At 40.4% G+C, this 23,441-nt stretch overlaps 1 protein-coding gene across 1 annotated transcript; it reads left to right on the forward strand.

The window, feature by feature from the left end:
- The first annotated feature begins 7,313 nt into the window (after positions 1 to 7,313).
- NAA11 (N-alpha-acetyltransferase 11, NatA catalytic subunit) lies at positions 7,314 to 8,024 on the forward strand. Its single transcript, XM_062198918.1, has one exon. The coding sequence runs from the start codon at positions 7,317 to 7,319 to the stop codon at positions 8,022 to 8,024; it is 708 nt and encodes a 235-aa protein (XP_062054902.1). The 5' UTR covers positions 7,314 to 7,316.
- The last annotated feature ends 15,417 nt before the right edge of the window (positions 8,025 to 23,441 follow it).

A 23,441-nucleotide genomic window follows, 5' to 3' on the forward strand; every position in this document is an offset into this window, starting at 1 on the left:
TATCTTTGTCACTCCATCTCTGGAAGATAGGACTGCTAACTCTTGCTTCTTGAGTAGACCTTCTGTGATACACAAACCAGAAGATAAATGGCTATGCCTGTTTCAGGTTCATGTTTAGAATATTATATATTTATACCCACAGGAGACAAGATAGTCTTCTAGGATGAAAACCATTCTCAGGGTTCCAAAGCTCACCCAATTTCACAAATGTCTGCCCACTACTACTGACATAGCATATTGGATATGCTTAAAATCTGAATTTTCTTTGGTATGCAATTTAAACTAACATCTCAGAGTTACAGACTCTGAGATGACCTTTTCCTGTCATCACAAGCCAAGGAGGCCTTTTCCTTTTATCAAACCTTATAGCCAGACCCAGCATAAAATTTTCTTGACAAACATAAGCCTATTTATCTTTTGCTATGAAGAAAAAGGAATTATCTACATCAACAGAGATTCATGAAGGCAAAGAATGATCCCATTGCTTAAAATGAGTGCATTCTACCTTTCTTACTCAGGCTGATTTGTCCCCTTTCCCGCACTTGCAGTTCTGATTGAGGCTCCCTCTTCTTGGGTCTAACCTCGTCTCTGCTCATAGCTACTCAGCAGCACATAAAGCACTGCTAAAGGCAGAATCACATTCTAATGTTAGCTTTTGTATTAATATGTTTGTCATTGGCTCATATTAAACCTGGTTTCTTTTTTTCTCTTGTAATACAATAAGAGTTTCCAGACTGTCTTATAGCCACTGTACATTGCACAAATCCATTGTTAACTTCAAAACATTTTTCAAAATTATGATCTTATGATCTCCTATTTATGTAGATATGTCTGCCAGTGGCACGCCCATAAAAAAGTGGTTTGGGAACACGAAGTAACATAAGGGTATAGAAAATTCTTTGCTATCTGTCCTAGCTTACAAAGATCACCAAATTTATGAACTTTGGTATTACTTATGACAGTGGAGAAAAGAAACAGAACTTATCACCTCCAGGTATTAAAATATCTTTTTGTCAATTCATTGGCAGTTTTTATATGTCATACAGTTCCTCCATAGTATAGTTGTTGTAAACCATGTTGTTCTCTAAGCATCTTCAGTGTGCAAAGTTTGGCTGCAACTATAGTCAAAATGACTGCATATTCCCCTCTGGGTGCAGCTAGTTCCCATTGTTGTCTCCTCACTCTAAAATGAGCCCTCAGACAGATTAAGTGGAATCAAAGAAAAAAAAAAGGCTTGCTGATGAATAAGGTGCCCTTTCTTCCAAAATTTCTGTGGGTCCCCACATTTGTGTGGATGCTTCTTTGATTTCATGGCCCATGGAATGATAAAGGCAGATGAAAGACATGATGTAAAACAAAAACAACAACAACAAAACAGAAAAATAGCTTTTTTTTTTTTTTTGGACAGGCAGTGTTAGACAGTGAGAGAGAGAGACAGAGAGTTATAGACAGTGAGAGAGAGACAGAGAGAAAGGTCTTCCTTCAGTTGGTTCACTCCCCTAATGGCCGCTATGGCTGGTGCTGTGCTGGTCCAAAGCCAGGAGCCAGGTTCTTCCTCCCAGTCTCCCATGCAGGTGCAGGGACCCAAGCACTGGGGCCATCCTCCACCGCCTTCCTGGGCCACAGCAGAGAGCGGGACTGGAAGAGGAGCAACTGGGACTAGTACCTGGTGCCCCAACCGGGACTAGAACCCGGGGTGCCAGTGCCGCAGGTGGAGAATTAGCCAAGTGAGCCACAGCTCAGGACAGTATGCTTTTAATTTTTCTAAATTGGTTGATTTTTTTGTGTCTTCCTTATTTTTCAACCCTATCACTTTAAAAATCCTAGTAAAGATAAAAAAGATGGCTTACTGTCATTGTCAGTGTCACTTATAAAAATCATCTGCTCATACAGATGAAGGAAAGCTGCTCAAAGTGTGTAAGAAATTTTACATATTTTTTCTCGTAATGTATAATATATTATTTTTTAATATTTGTTTTTTTATTGGGGCCGGCGCTGTGGCGAGGCGGGTTAACACCCTGGCCTGAAGTGACAGCATCCCATATGGGCGCCGCTTCGAGACACAGCTGCTCCACTTCCGATCCAGCTCTTTGCTATGGCCTGGGAAAGCAGTAGAAGATGGCCCAAGTCCTTGGGCCCCTGAACCCACATGGGAGACCTGGAGGAAGCTCCTGGCTCCTGGCTTCAAATCAGTGCAGCTCTGGCTGTTGTGGCCAATTGGGGAGTGAACTATCGGATGGAAGACCTTTCTTTCTCTGCCTCTCTCTGTGTAACTCTGACTTTCAAATAAATAAATAAATCTTTAAAAATTTTTTTTTTATTTATTTGAAAGACAGAGTTAGAGAGGAGAGACGGGGCGGGGGAGGAGAGAGAAAGTCTTCCATCTATAGGTTTACTCTCCAAATGGCTAAAACTGCGGGAGCAGGGCCTATCTGAAGCCCAAAACCAGAATCCAGGAGCCAGCAGCTTCTTCTGGGTCTCCCACAAGGGTGCAGGGGCCCAGGCACATTGGGCCATCATCTACTTCTTTCTCAGGCCCTAGCAGAGAGCTGGACTGGAAGTGGAGCAGCTGGATCTCGAACTGGCCCCCATATGAGATGCTGACACTAAAGGCAGTGGCTTTACCCGCTGTATCACAGCGCTGGCCCCATGTAATATATTCTTGCACTAAACTTGATATAATGATTAGGGGCAAGGGAGATATAAAGCTATTTAAAATATCTTCTTAAGATTTTAAATAAACTCATTGATTAATACCGAGAAGGAAGCAAAGTTTATAAGTCATATGGTAAAAGCAGCATACAGAGATTATCAACTCATTGACACTTTAGTATTACTTAGAATCAGTAGTAATAAATTGTAGGTTGAAGCAAATAAAAGGTTGAAAAGCAACTGACTGAAAATCTTGTAGAAACCAGACTTGAATGATCATATGTTTTGTCTTCAGATTTTTATAAGCATGAGATTTATAACCACGAGGCACATAGGGGCTTTCTCCCCATAAAATATAAATGAGGCAACATTAAACCTGGCTTGAACTCCAGAAGCTCTCATTTATAATACTGTCTTTATGTCTTAGATCATTTTATCTTAAATTATTGCAAAGTATTAAAGAAGATTGTGAAGATTTTTCATTTATGATAAAAGTGGCCTACCAACAAACTCTGATAAGAAGCGCTTATCTATGGCACAGAACTTACAGGTTCTTTATTATTCATCAGACAAGGTTTACATTTGATCCCAGTAGCAGAGGCCAAATCAAGTCCTATTTATTGCTAATATCATCTTAAAGTTTGAGTCTTTACTCTTGGATCCTTTTTTTAGTGCAACTGAAATGAAAATGCAAGTACAAAGTAACTTTTCTGTCAAGAAAAAGGGCTTATCAGAATAAAACTAGTTGCTCTATTTTTCACCATAGCTGTTCTCATCATTGTATCTGATAGATCCTTCTTCCTTGACAGTGGAATTGTCATCATATGCCTTCTGTGTTTACATATGTGTAAAGATTAATTATATTAAAAACCATGCTTGCTGCAGTTGATTTTGGTTCCCTGCCCACTGTGGAATATGTCAAGCATACTACTCAGCTACTGGTACTACTGTTCTTGAGCATTAGGACAACAATTATTCTATATGACGATACAATATCTATAATTTAACTGGGCTGAACGTAAATTTTTTTTTTTTTTTTGACAGGCAGAGTGGATAGTGAGAGAGAGAGAGACAGAGAGAAAGGTCTTCCTTTTGCCGTTGGTTCACCCTCCAATGGCCGCTGCGGCCGGTGCATCTCGCTGATCCAAAGCCAGGAGCCAGGTGCTTCTCCTGGTCTCCCATGCGGGTGCAGGGCCCAAGGACTTGGGCCATCCTCCACTGCCTTCCCGGGCCATAGCAGAGAGCTGGCCTGGAAGAGGGGCACCCGGGATAGAATCCGGTGCCCCATCCGGGACTAGAATCCGGTGTGCCAGTGCCGCAAGGCGGAGGATTAGCCTGTTAAGCCACGGCACCAGCCTGAACGTAAAATATTTTTATTCTGATTTATTCAAGTTTTGGGAATCTAGGTGATCTTTTCAGGAGACTATAACAGAGTGGAGTCATGCAAATAATTCGTATGGACCATGCTTTTAGAACTATATCACTTCTAAGTACACAGCCCTGTCCATGGTGTGAAGTACAACATAGAAGAGAAATTTCTGAATGGGAATAATACTAGGAAATAATTTTTCCAAAGTACAGACTATCAAACCACCAAGGAACTTAAACAGCTATCTTAAATCTTCAAAATGTTTTAATGAAAACAGAGAACTATAAAATTTCAAAAGAAATGGTGGCTATTCAAGCTATGTTTCACAAATCAGATGCTCTTGACTACTCTATTAAGAGTGTACACATTAGCAGTAGTGCTGCTCACATATTATATATACCTAATTCATATATCTGATATCAATTATCTGTATAATGATACATAGTAGTTCCTCCTTATCCAGTTTTTATTTCTGTGGTTTCAGTCACCCATGGTCAATCTGTCTGAAAATAAGAAATACAAAATTCCACAAATAAGCAAATGTGAGTTTTAAATTGTGCACTATTCTAAAAAGTGTGATAAGCCGGCACTGCGGCCCAATAGGCTAATCCTCCACCTTGCGGGTTCTAGTCCCTGTCGGGGCACCGGGTTCTGTCCCAGTTGCCCCTCTTCCAGGCCAGCTCTCTGCTGTGGCCAGGGAAGGCAGTGAAGGATGGCCCAAGTCCTCGGGCCCTGCACCCCATGGGAGACCAGGAGAAGCACCTGGCTCCTGCCTTCAGATCAGCACGGTGTGCTGGCCACGGTGGCCATTGGAGGGTGAACCAACGGCAAAGGAAGACCTTTCTCTCTGTCATCTCTCTCTCACTGTCCACTCTGCTAAAAAAAAAAAAAAAAAAAAAAGAAGTGTGATAAAATCTTGTGTGTTCTATTGCACCTGAGATGTTAATATCCATTTGTCCAGCATTATCTATGCTGTATGCGCTACCTATTAGTCATTTAGTAATGTTATTGATTATCAGATTGACTGTCACAACATTACAGAGCTTGCGCTTAACCCCTATTTTAGTTAATAACAATCCCAAAGCACACATTTTTATAATATACAATCATAATTATTCTATTATTGTTGTGATTGCTTATCGGCCTTTTGGCTAAGATAAAGTGTATTTTATTATTGCTGTTGTTAATTTCTTATTGTGACAAATTTATACATTAAACTCTATCATATTTATGCAGGAATATTTATGAAGGAACGATAGTATACATAGAGTTCAGTACTCTTTGGAATCCCATGGTTTCAGGCATTCACTGGATGCTTGGAATATATCTCCTGTGAATTAAAAGGGACTAATGTAATTACAACAGAATAAATATTAGTTTCTGAGTTTGCAGCTGTGCTGAGAATCTGGTATGGAAGATCATACAAGGCATAGAGATAATTATGGGATGTACAGTCAGCTTATGTGCAAATAGTGCTAACAAAATGGAACTTCCTTCCAGCTCTTGCATTCCAAAGATGGTATTAGAATTTTAATGTATCTAGAAACGGAATTTAAGATCTGTCACAATGTTAGCAATGTGGTGCAGTGGAGATTTTTCCCCCAACAAATGATGCTAAATGAATTGTGTATCTACATAGGACAAACTAACTGAATTGCTTCCTTACAACATACACAAAAATAAATTTCAAAGAGCTGAATATCAAAATATAAAATGCAGAATAATACTTTTGGGAATAAATAGAACACCACCTCTACTTTGTTAGTAAAATAGGCAAAGATTTCCTGAACAGGACACAAAATATTAACCATGAAATTTAAAAAATGGACAAAAGGGTCATATTAAAATTTATACTTGGGGGGTGGCATTATGGGGTAGTGGGTAAAGCTGCTGCCTGTGATGTCAGCACCCCATATAGTTGCCACGTCAAGTCCCAACTGTTCCACTTCCAGTCCAGCTCCCTCCTAAGGGCCTAGTAAAAGCAGTGGAAGATGGCCCAAGTGATTGGACCCCTAACACACATGTGGGAGATTTAGATGAAACTGAATGGCTATCTGGAAAGTGAAACAGCAGATGGAGGATCTGTCTCTCCCTCTCTGTCTGTAACACTAAATCAAATAAAATTTATACTTGGTGTTAAAAATCACCATTGAGAGAGGAAAAAGCCATTAGATAATATTAATTATAAATATGTAACAAGATTCATATCCAGTGTGTATTTATATATATGTATATATATATATATAATTAATGAGCAAAAGGCACAATCCAATACAAAAATGAGTGAAAGACTTGAGCAGCCACTTCACAAAAGACATTGAATGACTAACAAATCTAAGTAAGTAAAAAGATGGTCAACTTTGCTAGCCATCAAAGAAATGCAAAATAGGTAATTAGGTAATACTTTCATACACACACACACACACACACACGAAGGGCAAAAACAAAAAAAGGTGAGAAAAGACCAAATGCTGATGAGAATTCAAAGCAACTACATGCTTCGGAAAACTCCTTAATATTTACAAAAGCTGAAGGTCGTTATGGTCTCTGATACAGTAATTCTAATCCTAGGTAAATACACGCATGTGTCAACAAACGCTGTGTTTGGTACGTTTGCGTATTCATACTATTCTCAAACTGGAAATAGTAAACAGCCATCACTAATGCAACGGATGAGTAAACCACAGTATATCTAGGCAGTGAAATATCAAACAGAAAAAGCATAAAGAACCTCAACTTTACACAGCCAGGTGGATGGAACTCAATGAAAAGACAAAACGTGAAAACAAAGAACGCATGCAGTATTTCATTTAGCCAGTCTCTTAGGAGCCCGGGCGTCAGGTACTTTGGAGGCCTGCGGAGCGCCATACTGAAGCAGACGAGAGGTCTGGCAAGGTTCTGGTCCGTGCTCCAACATCGTTACATGGGTTTGTGCAGTACGTATACGGAGAGACGCACAATAAAAAGCTAAAGCTGAGACAAATATCAGGAGTAAAGACCCCAACAGGCCAAACACCGTCTTTGAAACCAAGGAGCTGCTCCTGCACTGCACACTCCCTACCCCCGCACTCGGAGGTGCACGCGCATGCACAATGAAGAGGAAGCCTCATTGGCTGCATTTCCGGAAGCCAGGGCTTAGCACCACCCCTTCCGGTCCTGGTCCTCCCGCCTTCCCGCCATCCCACCTCCAGGACGCCAGCTCTGCGGCTGCGACCCGGTGAACTGAGGCCGCAGAGACAAACGGTGTTTGGGCGTGGGCTTGTGCGCCTCGCCCCGGTATTCACGCGCTGCCACCATGAATATCCGCAACGCTCGGCCGGAGGACCTGATGAACATGCAGCACTGCAACCTGCTCTGCCTGCCTGAGAACTACCAGATGAAATACTATTTCTACCATGGCCTTTCCTGGCCGCAGCTCTCCTACATCGCCGAGGACGAGGACGGGAAGATTGTGGGCTACGTCCTGGCCAAAATGGAGGAGGATCCAGACGACGTCCCGCATGGACACATCACCTCTCTGGCCGTGAAGCGCTCGCACCGGCGCCTCGGCCTGGCCCAGAAGCTAATGGACCAGGCCTCCCGGGCCATGATAGAGAGCTTTAGCGCCAAGTACGTGTCCCTGCACGTCAGGAAGAGTAACCGCGCGGCCTTGCACCTCTACTCTGACACCCTCAACTTTCAGGTTAGTGAGGTGGAACCCAAATATTATGCCGATGGGGAAGATGCCTACGCTATGAAGCGGGATCTCTCGCAGATGGCAGACGTGCTCAGACAGCAGCCGGAGCCGAAGGAGAAGGGCGGGTGTGTGCTGCTCTGCTCCGCGGAGAGCCAGGACAGCCAGGACAGCGTGCTTCCTGGGTCGGCAGACGCCTGCCAGCAGGAGAACGCGGCTGCTGCTGCCAGTGGCAGCGCCAGCAAGGAACCCAGCACTGACGTCCAGAGCAGCTCAGAGGACTTCAATTCCACCTCCTGGAGCCTGCCTGAGGTATGGTCTCCTCTCTGACCATTGCTTCCCCATCCAGAACTCCCTGCACCAAACCTGGGGCTGCCCAGTCCCATCCTATCCTATTCCATTCCAGCCCTGCTAGGTTTCACAGTAAGAACAACTGGGGGGGTCTCAGGGAGCAGCGTAGGCTGGGTTTGGGGAAGACTGTTTGCTCACTGTTGGAGTTAATAGGACATCGACTCATAAGCTGAAAGTCCAGTAAAAGAAACAAGCATTTATTCTGCTTTTTTGGTATGAGTTAATAAGTGAGACAGAATGATAGAATTAGAAAATCACCATTTTGTAACTCTTGATGAAATAATAGATGCGCCAACAGTCATCAGTAGCTAATACTATTAGGTCAGAGCTGGAACACTTTGTAATGATGGATTAGATTGACAACACTTGAAGTCAGTTGTCAATCTTAACAGCACTAGAATAAGAGACAAATATGTGCATCCTAATGTATTAAGAAGTGCACATTACCCCCCAATGAATAATTCTTGCCAAAAGACAATGGTGTGTCAGCTCTAAGCACCATTTTTATAGAAAATAGAGGGATACATTAAACCATATATCATGATTCAATCAGCCAAATCCAGAATGAACAGATTTCTACAGAACAAATGTTCTGGTTTCATTAAAAAAGGAAGAATTTGGGGCCGGCGCCGTGGCATACTAGGTTAATCCACCTGCGGCGCCGGCACCCCATTTAGGCGCCGGGTTCTAGTCCTGGTTGCTCCTCTTCCAGTCCAGCTCTCTGCTGTGGCCTGAGAGGTCAGTGGAGGATGCCCCAAGTCCTTGGGCCTCTGCACCCGCATGGGAGACCAGGAAGAAGCACCTGGCTCCTGGCTTCGGATTGGCACAGCGCCGGCAGTGGCTGCCATTTGGGGAGTGAACCAACAGAAGGAAGACCTTTCTCTCTCTCTCTCTCTCTCTCTCACTGTTTATAACTCTACCTGTCAAATAAATAAATAAAAAATCTAAAAAAAAGGAAGAATTTTCTACTGAAATAAACTTTACAGATAATACGAATCAAACTTAACTGTTTTGAACATTTAGCTTCTGATTCAGATAAAGCATTATAAGACACTTGTGAGATAATCAGGAAAAATTTGAGCAGGGGCTATATTCTACTGAGGAACTGTTAATCTGTCTAGGTGTGCTAAATGGTATTATAAAATGTCCTCATCCTTTAGTGACATATATTGAAGTAATTATAGCTGAAAGAATTTGATAACTAGGATTTGTTTTAAAATATTCCAACACACACATACCAGAAAAAAAGCTTGGGGGAGGGGAAGTAAAATAAGAATGGCAGCCAACATGATAATTATAGATGTTTGGAAATGGGTACTTAGAGAGTTCTTTATGCTATTATTTACTCTTTTGAATGTTTGAAAATTAACATGAAATGTTAAAGAGCAAAAACAATTACTCCTAGTACACACTTAGTAAAAATACTAAGAAGCAACTGAAAATAATTTTAAAAGACTAATATCTAAGAAATGTGCTCAATTGTAATAACCCCACAATATTTCTTCCATCAAATAACTTTGTATAACTTTAAAAATTTCAAGGGTCAGTGAGCCATTGGCAATTTGGAAGCTTTAATTATTCTAGTCACCTTACCATTGAAGTCCAGTCATGAGTGACATATACTACATGTATTGAAAATTGTTATTTTATTTTACTCTCAAAATTTGTTATTTGCCAGGCATCAGGCCTGGAGCTGGGTACTCAGATCAGGAGAGGCTATTATTTATATGCATAGTATACCATTTAAGAATCAATGGATTGTACTGGTATTTTTATATATTTAAATACTGAAACCCAGGCTGGCACCATGGCTCAATAGGCTAATACTCCGCCTGCGGTGCCGGCACACCGGGTTCTAGTCCTGGCCAGGGCGCCGGATTCTGTCCCAGTTGCCCCTCTTCCAGTCCAGCTCTCTGCTGTGGCCTGGGAAGGCAGTGGAGGATGGCCCAAGTGCTTGGGCCCTGCACTCGCATGGGAGACCAGGAGAAGCACCTGGCTCCTGGCTTCGGATCGGCACGGTGCACCGGCCGCAGCGGTCATTGTGGGGTTGAACCAACAGCAAAGGAAGATCTTTCTCTCTGTCTCTCTCTCTCTCTCACTGTCCACTCTGCCTGTCAAAAAAAAATTTAAAAAAAAATACTGTAGCCGGCGCCGTGGCTTAACAGGCTAATCCTTCACCTCGCGGCACTGACACACCGGGTTCTAGTCCCGGTTGGGGCGCCGGATTCTATCCCGGTTGCAGCTCTTCCAGGCCAGCTCTCTGCTATGGCCCGGGAAGGCAGTGAAGGATGGCCCAAGTCCTTGGGCCCTGCACCTGCATGGGAGACCAGGAGAAGCACCTGGCTCCTGGCTTCGGATCAGCGAGATGCGCCAGCCGCGGCGGCCATTGGAGGGTGAACCAATGGCAAAAAGGAAGACCTTTCTCTCTGTCTCTCTCTCTCTCACTAGCCACTCTGCCTGTCAAAAAAAAAAAAAAAAAAATGGTACTAAAAATTTCTAGGAACACGACCAGAACTTACAATGTGGCAGGTGCAATTTCAAGAACTCTCTATAAAGTGTTGTTGCATTTAATCCTCCTAATATCTCAGTGAGGGAGGTACTGTTACTCCATTTACAGATGAGGAAATCGTGTCACAGAGAGGGTGTGTGTCATACAGAGAGTGAGCAAAGAAGGGGGATACAAACTCAACAGAGTCAGACTCCATGATCCTGAGTATTAAACAGGACAGTTCCTGTAAACTGCTGAGCACAACTCCCAGAGTTAAAAACATTTTGTAAATTTTAGCCCTTAATATAATCCGTAGTAACTATTCAGTTTCTTTTTTTCTCCACAGTAATCAGATGATAGAATTTTGTACATGAGCAACAGTTTGCAATCTTGGAAGGGAGATGCATCTTAATGATTAAAATAGCTTTCACTGACAAGCTGAATGTCAAAGCATTCAGCTGCATCAACGCTCCTCAAAGGGGAAGTTTCTGGGGAGCCATGGCAATGAAGACAGGTCAGTTCAAAACATGCTGCTTGAGGCAGCAATGCTATCAAACTGCTGCTCATCTCCTGACAAAAAATATGTGCTTGATGATTAATAACAAAAAAGAAGAAACACAAAAGCTTAGCATTTTCAGTTGAGCTGGCAATATTGAGTTAACTAAGGTTACTTCAGTAACTCTCCCTTCCTGGTTTATTCTTCCTGTCGCTAAGCTGTCATTTTAACAAAAAGTTGTTAAATGTTCACATGAGCATTCACTGAAATAGACTGTTCTTAATTTTACCAGACAACTAATTATAACTGGAATGATATAATGAAATATGGAAGAAAGTTAGAGACTGACAGGTCTGGTGAATTCCTAGTATAACCTTACCCCAGATATGCCAGAAACCATAGATTTCAAATGCATCTGTATTCGATGTAGATTAAGAGGGGGTTGGAAAGAAATAAAATATTGTTTTGAAATACTAATCAGATAGATACATTGTCGAATTATTTATAATCACTAACGGTGTCACATTCCAATCAGAGCATGATGTACATTTAGGGTGACTGAAATACTAATTTTGTCAGAAGTAACTGATAAAAGCAGAGATTTATCCTAAATTCTATACTTTCTTTATGCCCCAATATATAACATCTAATGGGGCCGGCACCGTGGCTCACTTGGTTAATCCTCCACCTGCGGTGTAGCACCCCATATGGGCACCGGGTTCTAGTCCTGGTTGCTCCTCTTCCAGTCCAGCTCTCTGCTGTGGCCCAGGAGGGCAGTGAAGGATGGACCAAGTGCTTGGGCTCCTGCACCTGTGTGGGAGAACAGGAAGAAGCACCTGGCTCCTGGCTTCAGATCGGCACAGCGCCGGCCGTGGCAGCCATTTGGGGAGTGAACCACCGGAAGGAAGGCCTTTCTCTCTGTCTGTCTCTTCTCTCTCACTGTCTATAACTCTACCTGTCATAAAAAAAAAAAAATCTAATGAACTTTTTGGTAGATGAGGGAAGGAAGATAAGATATTTAAAAAGTTCTGGAATGGGCAGTGTTTCAGATGGCCTGAGCAAAAGCCTTTGTGAAAATATTCTGCCAATGCCATTGCTGTAGCTTAATGTCTTCAGAGTAAAATAAGATTTCTGTAAGTAAAGCCATACAGATCTACCTTATGTTTATAAGGATATTTTAAACAGTCATAGATGACACCTTTAAAAAACTATAGTTGTAAAAATTTCAATAAGTCAAGAAATTACATCTGTAATGTTTATATTCCAATGGAAATCTTTCTGGAAAGTATCTATACCTTAAACTATTATAGAGCATTTATTACAAGTTATTGCACTTTTAAATCTTAATTTCTTAAAATTATCAAATGATATTTACTGAGTTAACTAAAACAGCTTTATAAAATTTATTTTTTATACAACTTCTTTTGTCTGCATATATGAACAGTGTTCATAGCAAATGGGAAAAGGTAATGGTGACAAGTCTTTCTGACCTATTCTTCCACATTTTATTCCTGTTCCACTATAACAAAAAAAAAAATAATAAGATAAATGGAAAAAAAAAAGAAATGGGAGAAAATAACGTATGCATCATTTCCAATTACCTGATGTAATTAAGGTACTTCAAATGATGAATAAAGAGACATAATGGGTATTTTGGTTCTTTTCCAAGACTCACAGAAAGAAAATATGATATATAGAATTGGACACATTTCATCTAACTTATCAAGAGTTAAAGAGATCCTTCATTTCTTTAGAATTGAAATAAATTTCCTTGGATCATTTAGAATTTGAAGTTTCTGTAGGTTTAAAATAAGTTCTTTGGGATACATTGCTGTCTTTCTGGGTTCTTCCTCTCCTTTCTGTCATCAGCAGCGGCCTACAGGTACCAGGAAGGGTGCATGTGTCTTCATGGCAGTGACAGGAGAGCTCTTGATCCACCCTGTCATAAGAAATCTCACTGATTTCCATGTTGATATATGTGGTCCAGATTGGTTATGGGATTCCTTACTGATGTGCTGCTGAAGTCTGTCATTGGTTTTTTCAAAGCCTCTTTTCTTTCCAAAGTATCAGAGCCTGTAACCCTTCCTTGCTCACTTATTTTCTTCTCCTCAACAGATTTGCAGGCCCTCATGTTTCAGTCACATCTAATCCTTGGACCCCAGCTTAGTCTGTCTGCTCTCCAGCATCTACACTGGGGTCATCATCCCACAGTGACTCAAATGACTTCTCAATCTCAACGCTCAACAACTGTCCATATACTGTACTGGGATCATGAAGGAAAACCTGGACAGAAGAGCCTGCTGCACAACAGCCAAGGAAGTTTGAAGCCGGCTATTAGAGAACCTTCCTTGGCCTGCTCACACCATGCCACCATTCTCTCCTGTTTGTAGTAGTCCTGTGTTGTGTGTGGTTATCCTGTAGGGTTGTCTCCTCCTAGAATGCTGAACAGGTAGCAGGGTGAACTCTTAAAGCTCCCTAGCTTTCAGTTTTTGCCATTATTTATTTCGGTGTTCACATTGAGGGGGTAATCAGGATCATCAAGTCAGACCTCATGCCCCCTCTCTCGTCTTATATGGCAGAAGTGTCCTATTTCCTCTTCCTTTCTCTGGAAACTCCCCATTTATCCCATCCTCCTCTTTCTTAAGGAGGTATTCTCCTTCCCCTTCCCGAGGGAGAAGGTGCTAAGTTAGGGCTTCTGCTGTGCAATCAGAACTTGGAGATTTTAAGAAAAGGATAACCAATAATTAAATTGAATTTCTAACTGCTTGTTTGTGTCAACTTTTTTGTTTTGTGTTTATTTTTCATGATGTAGCTTGTCATTTGTAGAGTACCTGTGATGTTCAGGCACATTGCTAGTGCTCTTATATTTAGTCCTTCCACAACCCTGTGGGGAGGTATTTTTATTCTTGTGCAGATGAGGAAACTGAAGCCCAGAGAAGAAAAGTAAACATCCAAGATATGAACCCAAATCTGTGAATTCAAACTTCAAATTCTTTCTGCTTCACTATTCTTTGTATTTTATTTACAAAACTTTAAAATATCAGTAAAAGGGAAAACCTATTGTTTAGGAATGTTACATGTTGACTCAATATGTAGAATCTATGTGGATTGAAAATAGCTGTGAAACTTACAATCGCCTTCTATTATTTTTTCTCCAGTAAAAATGTTAAAAACACAGTGCTGTGATCTCTGCAGTGAAAGTCATCAGATAAATCAAGTTACCATTACTAAGTGTTGTTTTCATGTTCACTGTGGATTAGTAAACAATGTACTGATTTCCATGTTTAAGTTTTTATGAAAACTACTACATATGTATTTAAGTCAAAGCCGTGACATTAACCATCTGATGACAAGAGATCAGTCTGTTCTCTGTAATCATAATCAGCCCTGCTAAGTACTTCCTACAAATCCAACCCTACACACCCTGAGAATGTCTGCTTAATGGTAAATGATTGCCTGGGGCGGATGGAAAGGTTTTATTTTCCCCCCTACATAAGAAGGATTTGCCACATTGTGTGCCAACACAAACCTCTCATCTATCTTTTCCTTCTTTCCTTTTTTTTTTTTTTTTTGAATTTCCTCTCAACTCCAAAATTCTTTCTTTCCCCTCAAGCATGTGTTTATCTCTTTATTTTTAAATATTACAGCTTTCTAACATCTGTCTCTAGAGCAGCATAATCTTACTGATGAAATATTCCATGTTTTCCTTGAGCCCTTGTCAATATGTCTTTGTGTTAACAGCTCAGCAGATGGAGAAACAGAAGGAGTAGCCTCAGCTTACCTGAGTGATTTCTTTCCAGCAACTGCACATTGAGTGTCTCTACTAACTTGATGATAGAAGATGGAGCAACTGTAAAATAAGAAATGATATATCTAACTTTTGCAATGTTATTTACTAAAACCATTGACTGCTTTTCTTCATTACCATTATATCTCTTTACCCAGTCTCATACCAGAAAGCAGATTATTAGCAGCCCACCTAGTATGCCTATTTATATAGTGTAAGTAATAATATTGCTTTGGGTGCAAATTAGCATGTTTCCAAGTGGTTCCAGGGTAAAAATGGTGAATTAACAGCAGCAGTGATTTTGGGGTTTTTTGCAACAATGAAATTGTGGGAGCCTTTAGAGCTGCTTTTTGTAATAGTATTGTTCTTTTTATACAGGGTAAATTGTTTTTCTGTATGGGCTGGCTGATGTAAACTTAAGGATAAACCTAGACAGACCAAAGCAAGCCTCTGAAATAAAAATGTAGAATAGTTACCAGTGTGAATACACTTGTACTAGCCATAAAGGGTGCTTCATACCGTACTCTTTATTCTCTTGCGTTTTTAAAGAAACTGCTCAGTGGGCCCAAGTTTGTTATCAAATTATTTAAAGATGTTAATCAACAGGATGCAATTTTTTTTTTTTGGTGGAGGAGAGAAAGTTGTGAATAAAGCCTGTGAGTTATGTTAGAGTGATTTTCCCTTTAGAGATAAGAGCAAGATATGATCATCTGAAATTAAACATAGTGGGGTATGAATGTAGATGCTGAGGAGAAACAAGAAGTGCTGCTAGGATTTAAACTAAAGCCAAGCAACATTAGAAAGTATCAAGATTCTCAAATAGCTGAAAGGAACTTTCCTCCAATTTTTACATGCAGTTAAGTCATATGAGGTGATAATGTTAATTCAGATTTGATAGGTCTGGAGTAGAGCCCAAGTACATTTCTTTCCTTTTTTGTTTTTTGTTGTTGTTGTTTTGTTTTTTGAAAGATTTATTTATTTTATTTGAAAGGCAGAATTACAGAGACAGAGAGACACAGAGATCTTCCATCTGCTGGTTCACTCCTCAGAATGAGGGCTGGGCTAGGCCAAAGCCAGGAGCCTCTTCTGGGTCTCCCACATAGGTAGAGGGGCACAAGCACTTAGGCCATTTTCTGCTGCCTTCATAGGCACATTAGCAGGGAGCTGGATCAGAAGTGGAGTAGCTGGGACTCAAACTGGTGCCCATATAGGATGATGGCATTGCAGGCCATGGCTTAACCTGCCACACCACAATGCCAGTCTTTTGATTGCATTTCTAAGTAGTTCCTAGTTAATACTAATGGTTGCTGGTATAAGAACCACACTTTGACTAGGAATGGCCTTAATGCTCATCTGCAGCCTTGGCTCTGCAATCCAAAACACTTGTCACTAGCCTTTGGGTTAGTTTGGATTAGACTTTAAATAAGCTATAACCCCACTCTTAAATACATGCTCACACAAATTGTTTGTCTTTAGTTGTGTCACATAAGGTCAATAGCCTAATAAAAATCCCAGACATGTTTCATCAAAATATGACAAAAGAAGTTTATGTATACAGTGTGTGTGTTTGAAATGTATTGCTAGTAATTAACATTACGTCTTATATAGGGATCCTTTGATATTCTAATTTCTCCTTATCTTTGGCTTCTATAGAAGTGAATTTCACTTCTCCAAATGTATTGTGTGCATTGGTCAATAAATTACCCCTTCACATTGAAATTATTTTTCATGCTGACATTTGACAGGATTTGGAAAGGACCAATGATTCCTTTTTTATTTTAACTTTTTTTTTATTTTAAGGAATACCAGACCTTTATATAGTTAGAGGTGATATGGAAAACACATTCAACAGAGCTAATTCCATTCAAGGAAAATAATTACTAGCTCATTGTTTATCAGAGTATAGTTCCTATGCCTATGGCATCAGAATCACTGGGTGCTATGTTAAAAATGCAATTTCTTGGGGCCAGCACTGTGGTGTAGCAGGTAAAGCCACCGTCTGCAGTGCTGGCATCCCTTATGGGCACTGGTTTGAGTCCTGGCTGCTCCACTTCCGATCTAGCTCACTGCTGTGACCTGGGAAAGCAATAGAAGATGACCCAAGTCCTTGGGTCCCTGCACCCACAGGAGAGACTGGGAAGAAGATCCTGGCTCCTGGCTTCAGATCGGTGCTGCTCCGGCCATTGCGGCCCCCTAGGGAGTGAACCAGTGGATCAAAAACCTCTCTATCTCTCTCTCTGCCTCTCCTTCTCTCTCTGTGTAACTCTGACTTTCAAATAAATAAATCTTTTAAAAAATGCAGCTTCTTTGACTTTGGCTCAAATTTACAAAATTAGTCCTATATTTTTAACGGACCTGTAATTGTTTTACAAAGTATCATCTGAAAAACCCTGGTAAGTATGAGGCATTGAATTCTTCATAATATGAAGGGAGCTCTAACCATAGTAATATACTAGATTTAAATTAATTCGTCAAACCAAGCAAAAAATTCAAGAAAATATAACAAAACTTTGGTTCATAGTAAAACATAAGAGGGGTTAGAGTGGTGCACAGGAACTCTGCTTTCGACTCATTCTCTGTAAACATAAAACTCAAATAATTTAAAAACAAAATTTTATGTATGTAAACATTTGATGTGATTGTGTATATATTTTATATAAATAATATATCATGCGTTTTATTTGGGAACATTCTTTTTATGTCATTATTAGTCCCCCTGCCTGCTTTTTTTCAAGCAAACAGTAGCTACAATGTGGTAACAGTGTTAGATAGCACAAGCATGAAGAGTGAGAACACATAAAAGCACACTATGAAATTTTCCTCCTTTGTTTCTAGAACAACATCAACAAAATACTATGATGTCCCATTAGGGACCAGATACCTGGTAAGTCAGGAGCCACATGCCCTTCTGCTCATGTGTCAGTAGCCCCTTGTACCCCATCATAATTTGGGCATTCTGAGTTAGAACTTTCTTCAATTCCATACTCAGCCAAAAGCCAATGAAACAGACCAGTGGACTCATCAAGGTCCTTTATACTTTTTCCATGACGTGAATGCTTCTTGCAAATTTTGAGACACAGATCATTTCTCTGAGTTACCCTTGAAGGGAAACTTAAACACTGGGTTTGCATATATGGGCATGGGAATTAGATCTTGTGAGGTCCTGGGGCAAAAAGCCTTTTCATTATAAATCACTCATAGATTGCTTTCCCATTAAGATAGATTTTTCGCCTTTGGGATGGGGCCATCACTGCAACTGCACATATAAAAGCTCACCTAGAGAACACAGTCCTTAGCAAGTTGAGTAACTCACAAGGAGCAGTTTAATAGAGTGGGAAATGGCAGACCTCAGAGTCTAATGTTTTAGGTTTTACTCCTAGTTTGAGTTATTTCCACCTAGATCCTCTGGCACATCAATTTCCTCACTGAGAAAACAGAGATAAAAAAATTTCCATGCCCTCAGGGTTATTATGTAATGAGGTAGTAAAAGAAAATTGCATTATAGTTTGTAAAAAGACATGTAAATATTATTGCTAACTTTTTTAAAAAGTAGTTTTAATCCCCAAATTTAAAGCAGTGCAAAATAAAATGATAATTTTTCCCCTCTCAGAAAAACAAATCAGTGTTTCATAGAATCTATTAAAAAAGCAACAGTGTTGGCAATAACAAATATGCATGTGTGTGTGGCTATTTAAAGAATGAGGTAATAAAGGGAGTGAATTCCTGTGAATGCAGCAAATCAACTTTTTATATGGTCATTTAAAAAGAAAAGCTGGCCTTAATAAAAGTTGTTTATCTTTTGCTCTCTAAAACTTAAACAATTTTATGTAATAGAATGTTCATGTAAAACTGTACTCATTATCCCGTTTACATGAAGTTATATACACACACAAATGTGACAAAAGTTTTCAGACACTCAAAACTTTATTTTAGAGGTGGAGAGAAAGGTTGACAGAGCTCTTTCATTCACTTATTCCCTAAATTCATGCAACAGCCAGGGCTGGACCAGCCAAAGCCAGGAGCTCAGAATTCAGACAGGGTCTCCACGTGAAGAGCAGGGACCCAACTACTTGAGCCATCAGTTGCTGCCCCTGCAGGTGCACATTAACAGGGAGCTAGCATTGGAAGCAGAGCTAGGTTTTAAACCAAGGCACACCGATATGGGTTGCAGATGTTCCCAGCAGCATCTTTTTGTTTGTTTTATTTATTTGACAGGTTAGACAGTGAGAGACAGAAAGGTCTTCCTTCCGTTGATTCACTCCCCAAATGGCCACTAAATCTGGTGCTGTGCCGATTGAAGCCAAGAGCCAGGTGCTTCTTCCTGGTCTCCATGTGTGGGTGCAGGGGCCCAGGCACCTGGGCCATCCTCCACTGCCCTCCCGGGCCACAGCAGAGAGCTGAACTGCAAGAGGAGCAACCGGGACTAGAACTGGTGCCCATAGGGGATGCCAGTGCCGCAGGCGGAGGATTAACTAAGTGAGCCATGGCTCCGGCCCCCCAGCAGCATCTTAATTGCTGAACCAAATGCCCACCCATACTCAAAACTTTTTAGTAAGCCATGGTAGTACATAAGAGCAAGCATCTGCCTGGTTCACCATCTCCAGAACTCTAAGCAGTGTTGTCTTATAGTCCAACTTTTATTAGTGAACACATACAAAAGTTAATTTTTTTCTGTTAAATAATAGATGTCATGAATAATTTTGAACAGTGTGCACTCCCTCACATATGGAAGCTTCTAGGAAACACATTTTTTTTTTTTTTTGACAGGCAGAGTGGACAGTGAGAGAGAGAGAAAGGTCTTCCTTTTCATTGGTTTACCCCCCAGTGGCTGCTGCGGCTGGCGCACCACGCTGATCTGAAGCCAGGAGCCAGATGTTTCTCCTGGTCTCCCATGCGGGTGCAGGGCCCAAGGACTTGGGCCATCCTCCACTGCACTCCCAGGACACAGCAGAGAGCTGGACTGGAAGAGGAGCAACCAGGACAGAATCTGGTGCCCCGACCAGGACTAGAACCTGGGGTGCTGGCGCCGCAGGCGGAGGATTAGCCTAGTGAGCCGTGGTGCCGGCCAGAAACGCATTTTTCTAATTGTTTCTTTGGTATTCAAGATGTTTTTGCATTCTGGGACTGGGTGCCTTACTTAGTAAGATGGATTCTAGGTGGATGATAGAGACAAGGTTTTTGTTTTTGTTGTTGTTGTGGTTTTTTTTTTTGTTGTTGTTTTGTTTTTTTTGTTTTGTTTTTTTGTTTTGGTAAAGTGGCAGCAAGAATAACATGAGGGAAAGGTAAGAAAGAAACATCATAAAAGTTCAGTTTAGCAGATCATTTTTGAAATGTAAATATAGGTGCCAACACTGGCTTAGCAGGTTAAACCTCTGCCTGTATCCCATATGCATCTGGTTGCTCTACTTTCAATCCAGCTCTCCACTGCCAACCTGGGAAAGCAGTGGAAATGGCCCAAGTGCTTGGGCCCCTGCACCAATATGGGAGACCTGGATGAAGTTCCTGGCTCCCGACTTCAGCCTGGCCCAGCTCCAGTCATTGTGGCCATTTGGGGAGTGAACCAGCAGATGGTAGATCTCTCTCTCTCCTTCTCTATATCTTTGCCTTTCAACTGAATAAATCTTAAAAAAAAAAAAAATGTATATATGATAGAAAATGAAGATGCAGAATCTGAATGCACTGAAGTTATTCATGCCTGCGTATCCCTTATAAAGCCATAATCCATGATTTATTTTCCAAATTTCATATATGTTCTTTAATTATATTCTTTACCTCATAGTTATTGAGTATTGGAAAAGGTAGATTAGCTTATATCCAATAGTTGGAACCCAGGTTAGGTGTTACATCTTTTGCATCTTTCCCTGGACTATACTAAGTTAGAGGATGTGGCATCCACTAACTTTAACTAATGGTTAAACTCATTCACTCTGGACTAACCTAGTTATATCCTGAGGCATGTGCTTTGGAAATATTCATATAACTCCATGTATCCTGCTTTATAATGATGGCAACTGAATCAAAAGTAAATCTTTACAGGCTAATTGGAGTGCAATGAAATAGCCTGAAATGATCATTTGTCAGTATCTGATAGAAATTTGAATTCAGAGTTAGAAAATCAGTTTAGGAATGACAGTGTATAGCGGGGGAAATTTCAGCTGTTAGAAAGTCAAATATTGTTTGTCAAATTTATACTGGGCTCTCTTGTCAAAAACAAAGTATGGATCATTTTTATCACTGACTGGAACTTTCATTTACACAATAAAGGGAGTAGCTTTCAAAACAATTGGGCCCCTGAATTAAGAACAAAGTTATGGATTATAGTTTAAGTTTCACTTGATCTTAGCCAAAAGACCAAGAAGCAATTATAGTTTAAATATTTTGCATACTAATTCATTTCTGACTGAAAAACATTTAGTCAGTTTTGCTAAAAAACAGAAGTTTCTCTCTTTAGTGAGTAAAAAGCATAATTGTGGCTTATCTTAGAATGTAAAGCTCTAGAATCACCCTGTAATACAAGACTTATCCCTGGGAATTCAAAGCTTTATGATTATAACCTTTTCTGAGATGCGGTATACAATGTCTTATATCTGACAGGGATAGGCTAAGCCAAAGGCATAAATGAGTTTTTCATTCAACCCTGATGCACAATATTCAATTACTGTTTGGCTAATAGTATACAATCCTGTCCAAAACTAGAATTCCTTCCCAAAAACATCCATACTCCTATGTTACTTTTTTGCTTACCTAATCCCCATTTGCTCCTTCTTCCCAGAATTCAATCAATCAAGACTATCTTAGCTGGTAATAAGCAATATTTTTAAATTTACATCATATTATTGATAACGGGTGGCCTCCATTTATAAAGAGTACATTTAATTCAAATGAATCTCAGGTAGAATAAACCTACTTCTCAATATAATTTTTATCTCCTATCTAAAATGAGATTCCATGGATTGTTCTACTATTTTGGGCCAGAGTTTTTCAAAAGAAGGGAAGAAGGCATTTCCTGTCTGTCAGCGAGTGCAGAAACATGGGATTAAGCAAGCAAGCAATCATGTGTTTGTTTGAAGCCAAAACTTTCTGCTCTGTGCCTTTCCTCCAGCACTTTTTTTGTTCCTTCTTCCATATCTTTAACAGTTGCAAAGTCTTGATATCCATATTCATAAAATAGACATAATTGTAAGGTGCTATGAGGACTAAAGTTTAATAACAAATTTCTGTAAATTACCTAGACCAATATCCCGGGAATATTAGGTATACAAAATATTGGTTCAGCTATTTTCCTTCTAGTTTGTGAATAAACACAAACTACTCATTCCAGGCTGGGGTTTTATTTTGAATAACCTTTAGGTAAAAGATGATTGACTGCTCATAGGCTGTTTATTTACCCAGTCTCCTCTCTTTGTTATACTGCCTCTGAATATACCCAGGGAACCACAGGTTCTCAAGAGAAAACATGAATGAATGAAAAAGAAGTCTTCACAGATGAGGAATTACTGAGCCAATAAAAATGATACTATATCCTATTTTACATCAATAGTGGTAGAACAAGATTTATTTTCAATCAAACCTAATATATATATATTAATGTATATATTATATATTGTATATATAATATACTTAATACTATATATTATTAAATATATATTAAATATATAGTATATAATATATATTTATATATATTTATATATATATATATATATTAAGAAAAAAAACACCCTGGGCTGGTGCTGTGGCATAGTAGGTTAAGCTGCCAACCATGCCAGCATCCTATGAATGCTGATTCCAGATCCTACTGTTCCATTTCCAATCCAGCTCCCTGCTAATGTGCTTGAGAAAGCAGCAGAAAATGGCCCAAGTGTTTAGGTCCCTGCCATTAACATGGGAGACTGGGCACCTGGCTTCAGCCTGGCCTGGCTCTGGCCATTCCTGCCATTTGGGGAGTGAACCATCTAATGGAAGATGGATCTCTCTTGATCTCTGTCTCTCTTTCTCTGTCTCTGTCTCTCCCTCTCTCTCTGTCTCTCTCTCTGTTTCTTTGTCTCTCTGTGTAACTTTAACTTTCACATAAGTAAATGAATCTTTAAAAAATAAAAAGGAAACACTCCAAAGCTATTTAATTTGATGGCAAAATACTATTTTCACTCCCTGTTTTCAAATCTAAAAGCCAAATATTTTCCTAACATGTCTTGCACAAAAGATAAAAATAAGAAGCACAAGTAGGCTGGCGCCGTGGCTCAACAGGCTAATCCTCCGCCTTGCGGCGCCGGCACACCGGGTTCTAGTCCCGGTCGGGGCACCGATCCTGTCCCGGTTGCCCCTCTTCCAGGCCAGCTCTCTGCTGTGGCCAGGGAGTGCAGTGGAGGATGGCCCAAGTGCTTGGGCCCTGCACCCCATGGGAGACCAGGAGAAGCACCTGGCTCCTGCCATCGGAACAGCGCGGTGCGCCGGCCGCAGCGCGCTACCGCGGCGGCCATTGGAGGGTGAACCAACGGCAAAAGGAAGACCTTTCTCTCTGTCTCTCTCTCACTGTCCACTCTGCCTGTCAAAAAAAAAAAAAAAAAGCACAAGTAAGGAATATAGTAAATATTTTAACCCAGATTTGTCTCTTTAATAGAAAAAGAT

The sequence above is a fragment of the Lepus europaeus genome, chromosome 8, assembly GCF_033115175.1.
Source record: "Lepus europaeus isolate LE1 chromosome 8, mLepTim1.pri, whole genome shotgun sequence".
NCBI lineage: Eukaryota > Metazoa > Chordata > Mammalia > Lagomorpha > Leporidae > Lepus > Lepus europaeus.

Excerpts from the sequence above, each read along its gene's own strand:
- NAA11 (XM_062198918.1), top strand. The coding sequence starts at position 7,317 with ATGAATATCCGCAACGCTCGGCCGGAGGACCTGATGAACATGCAGCAC.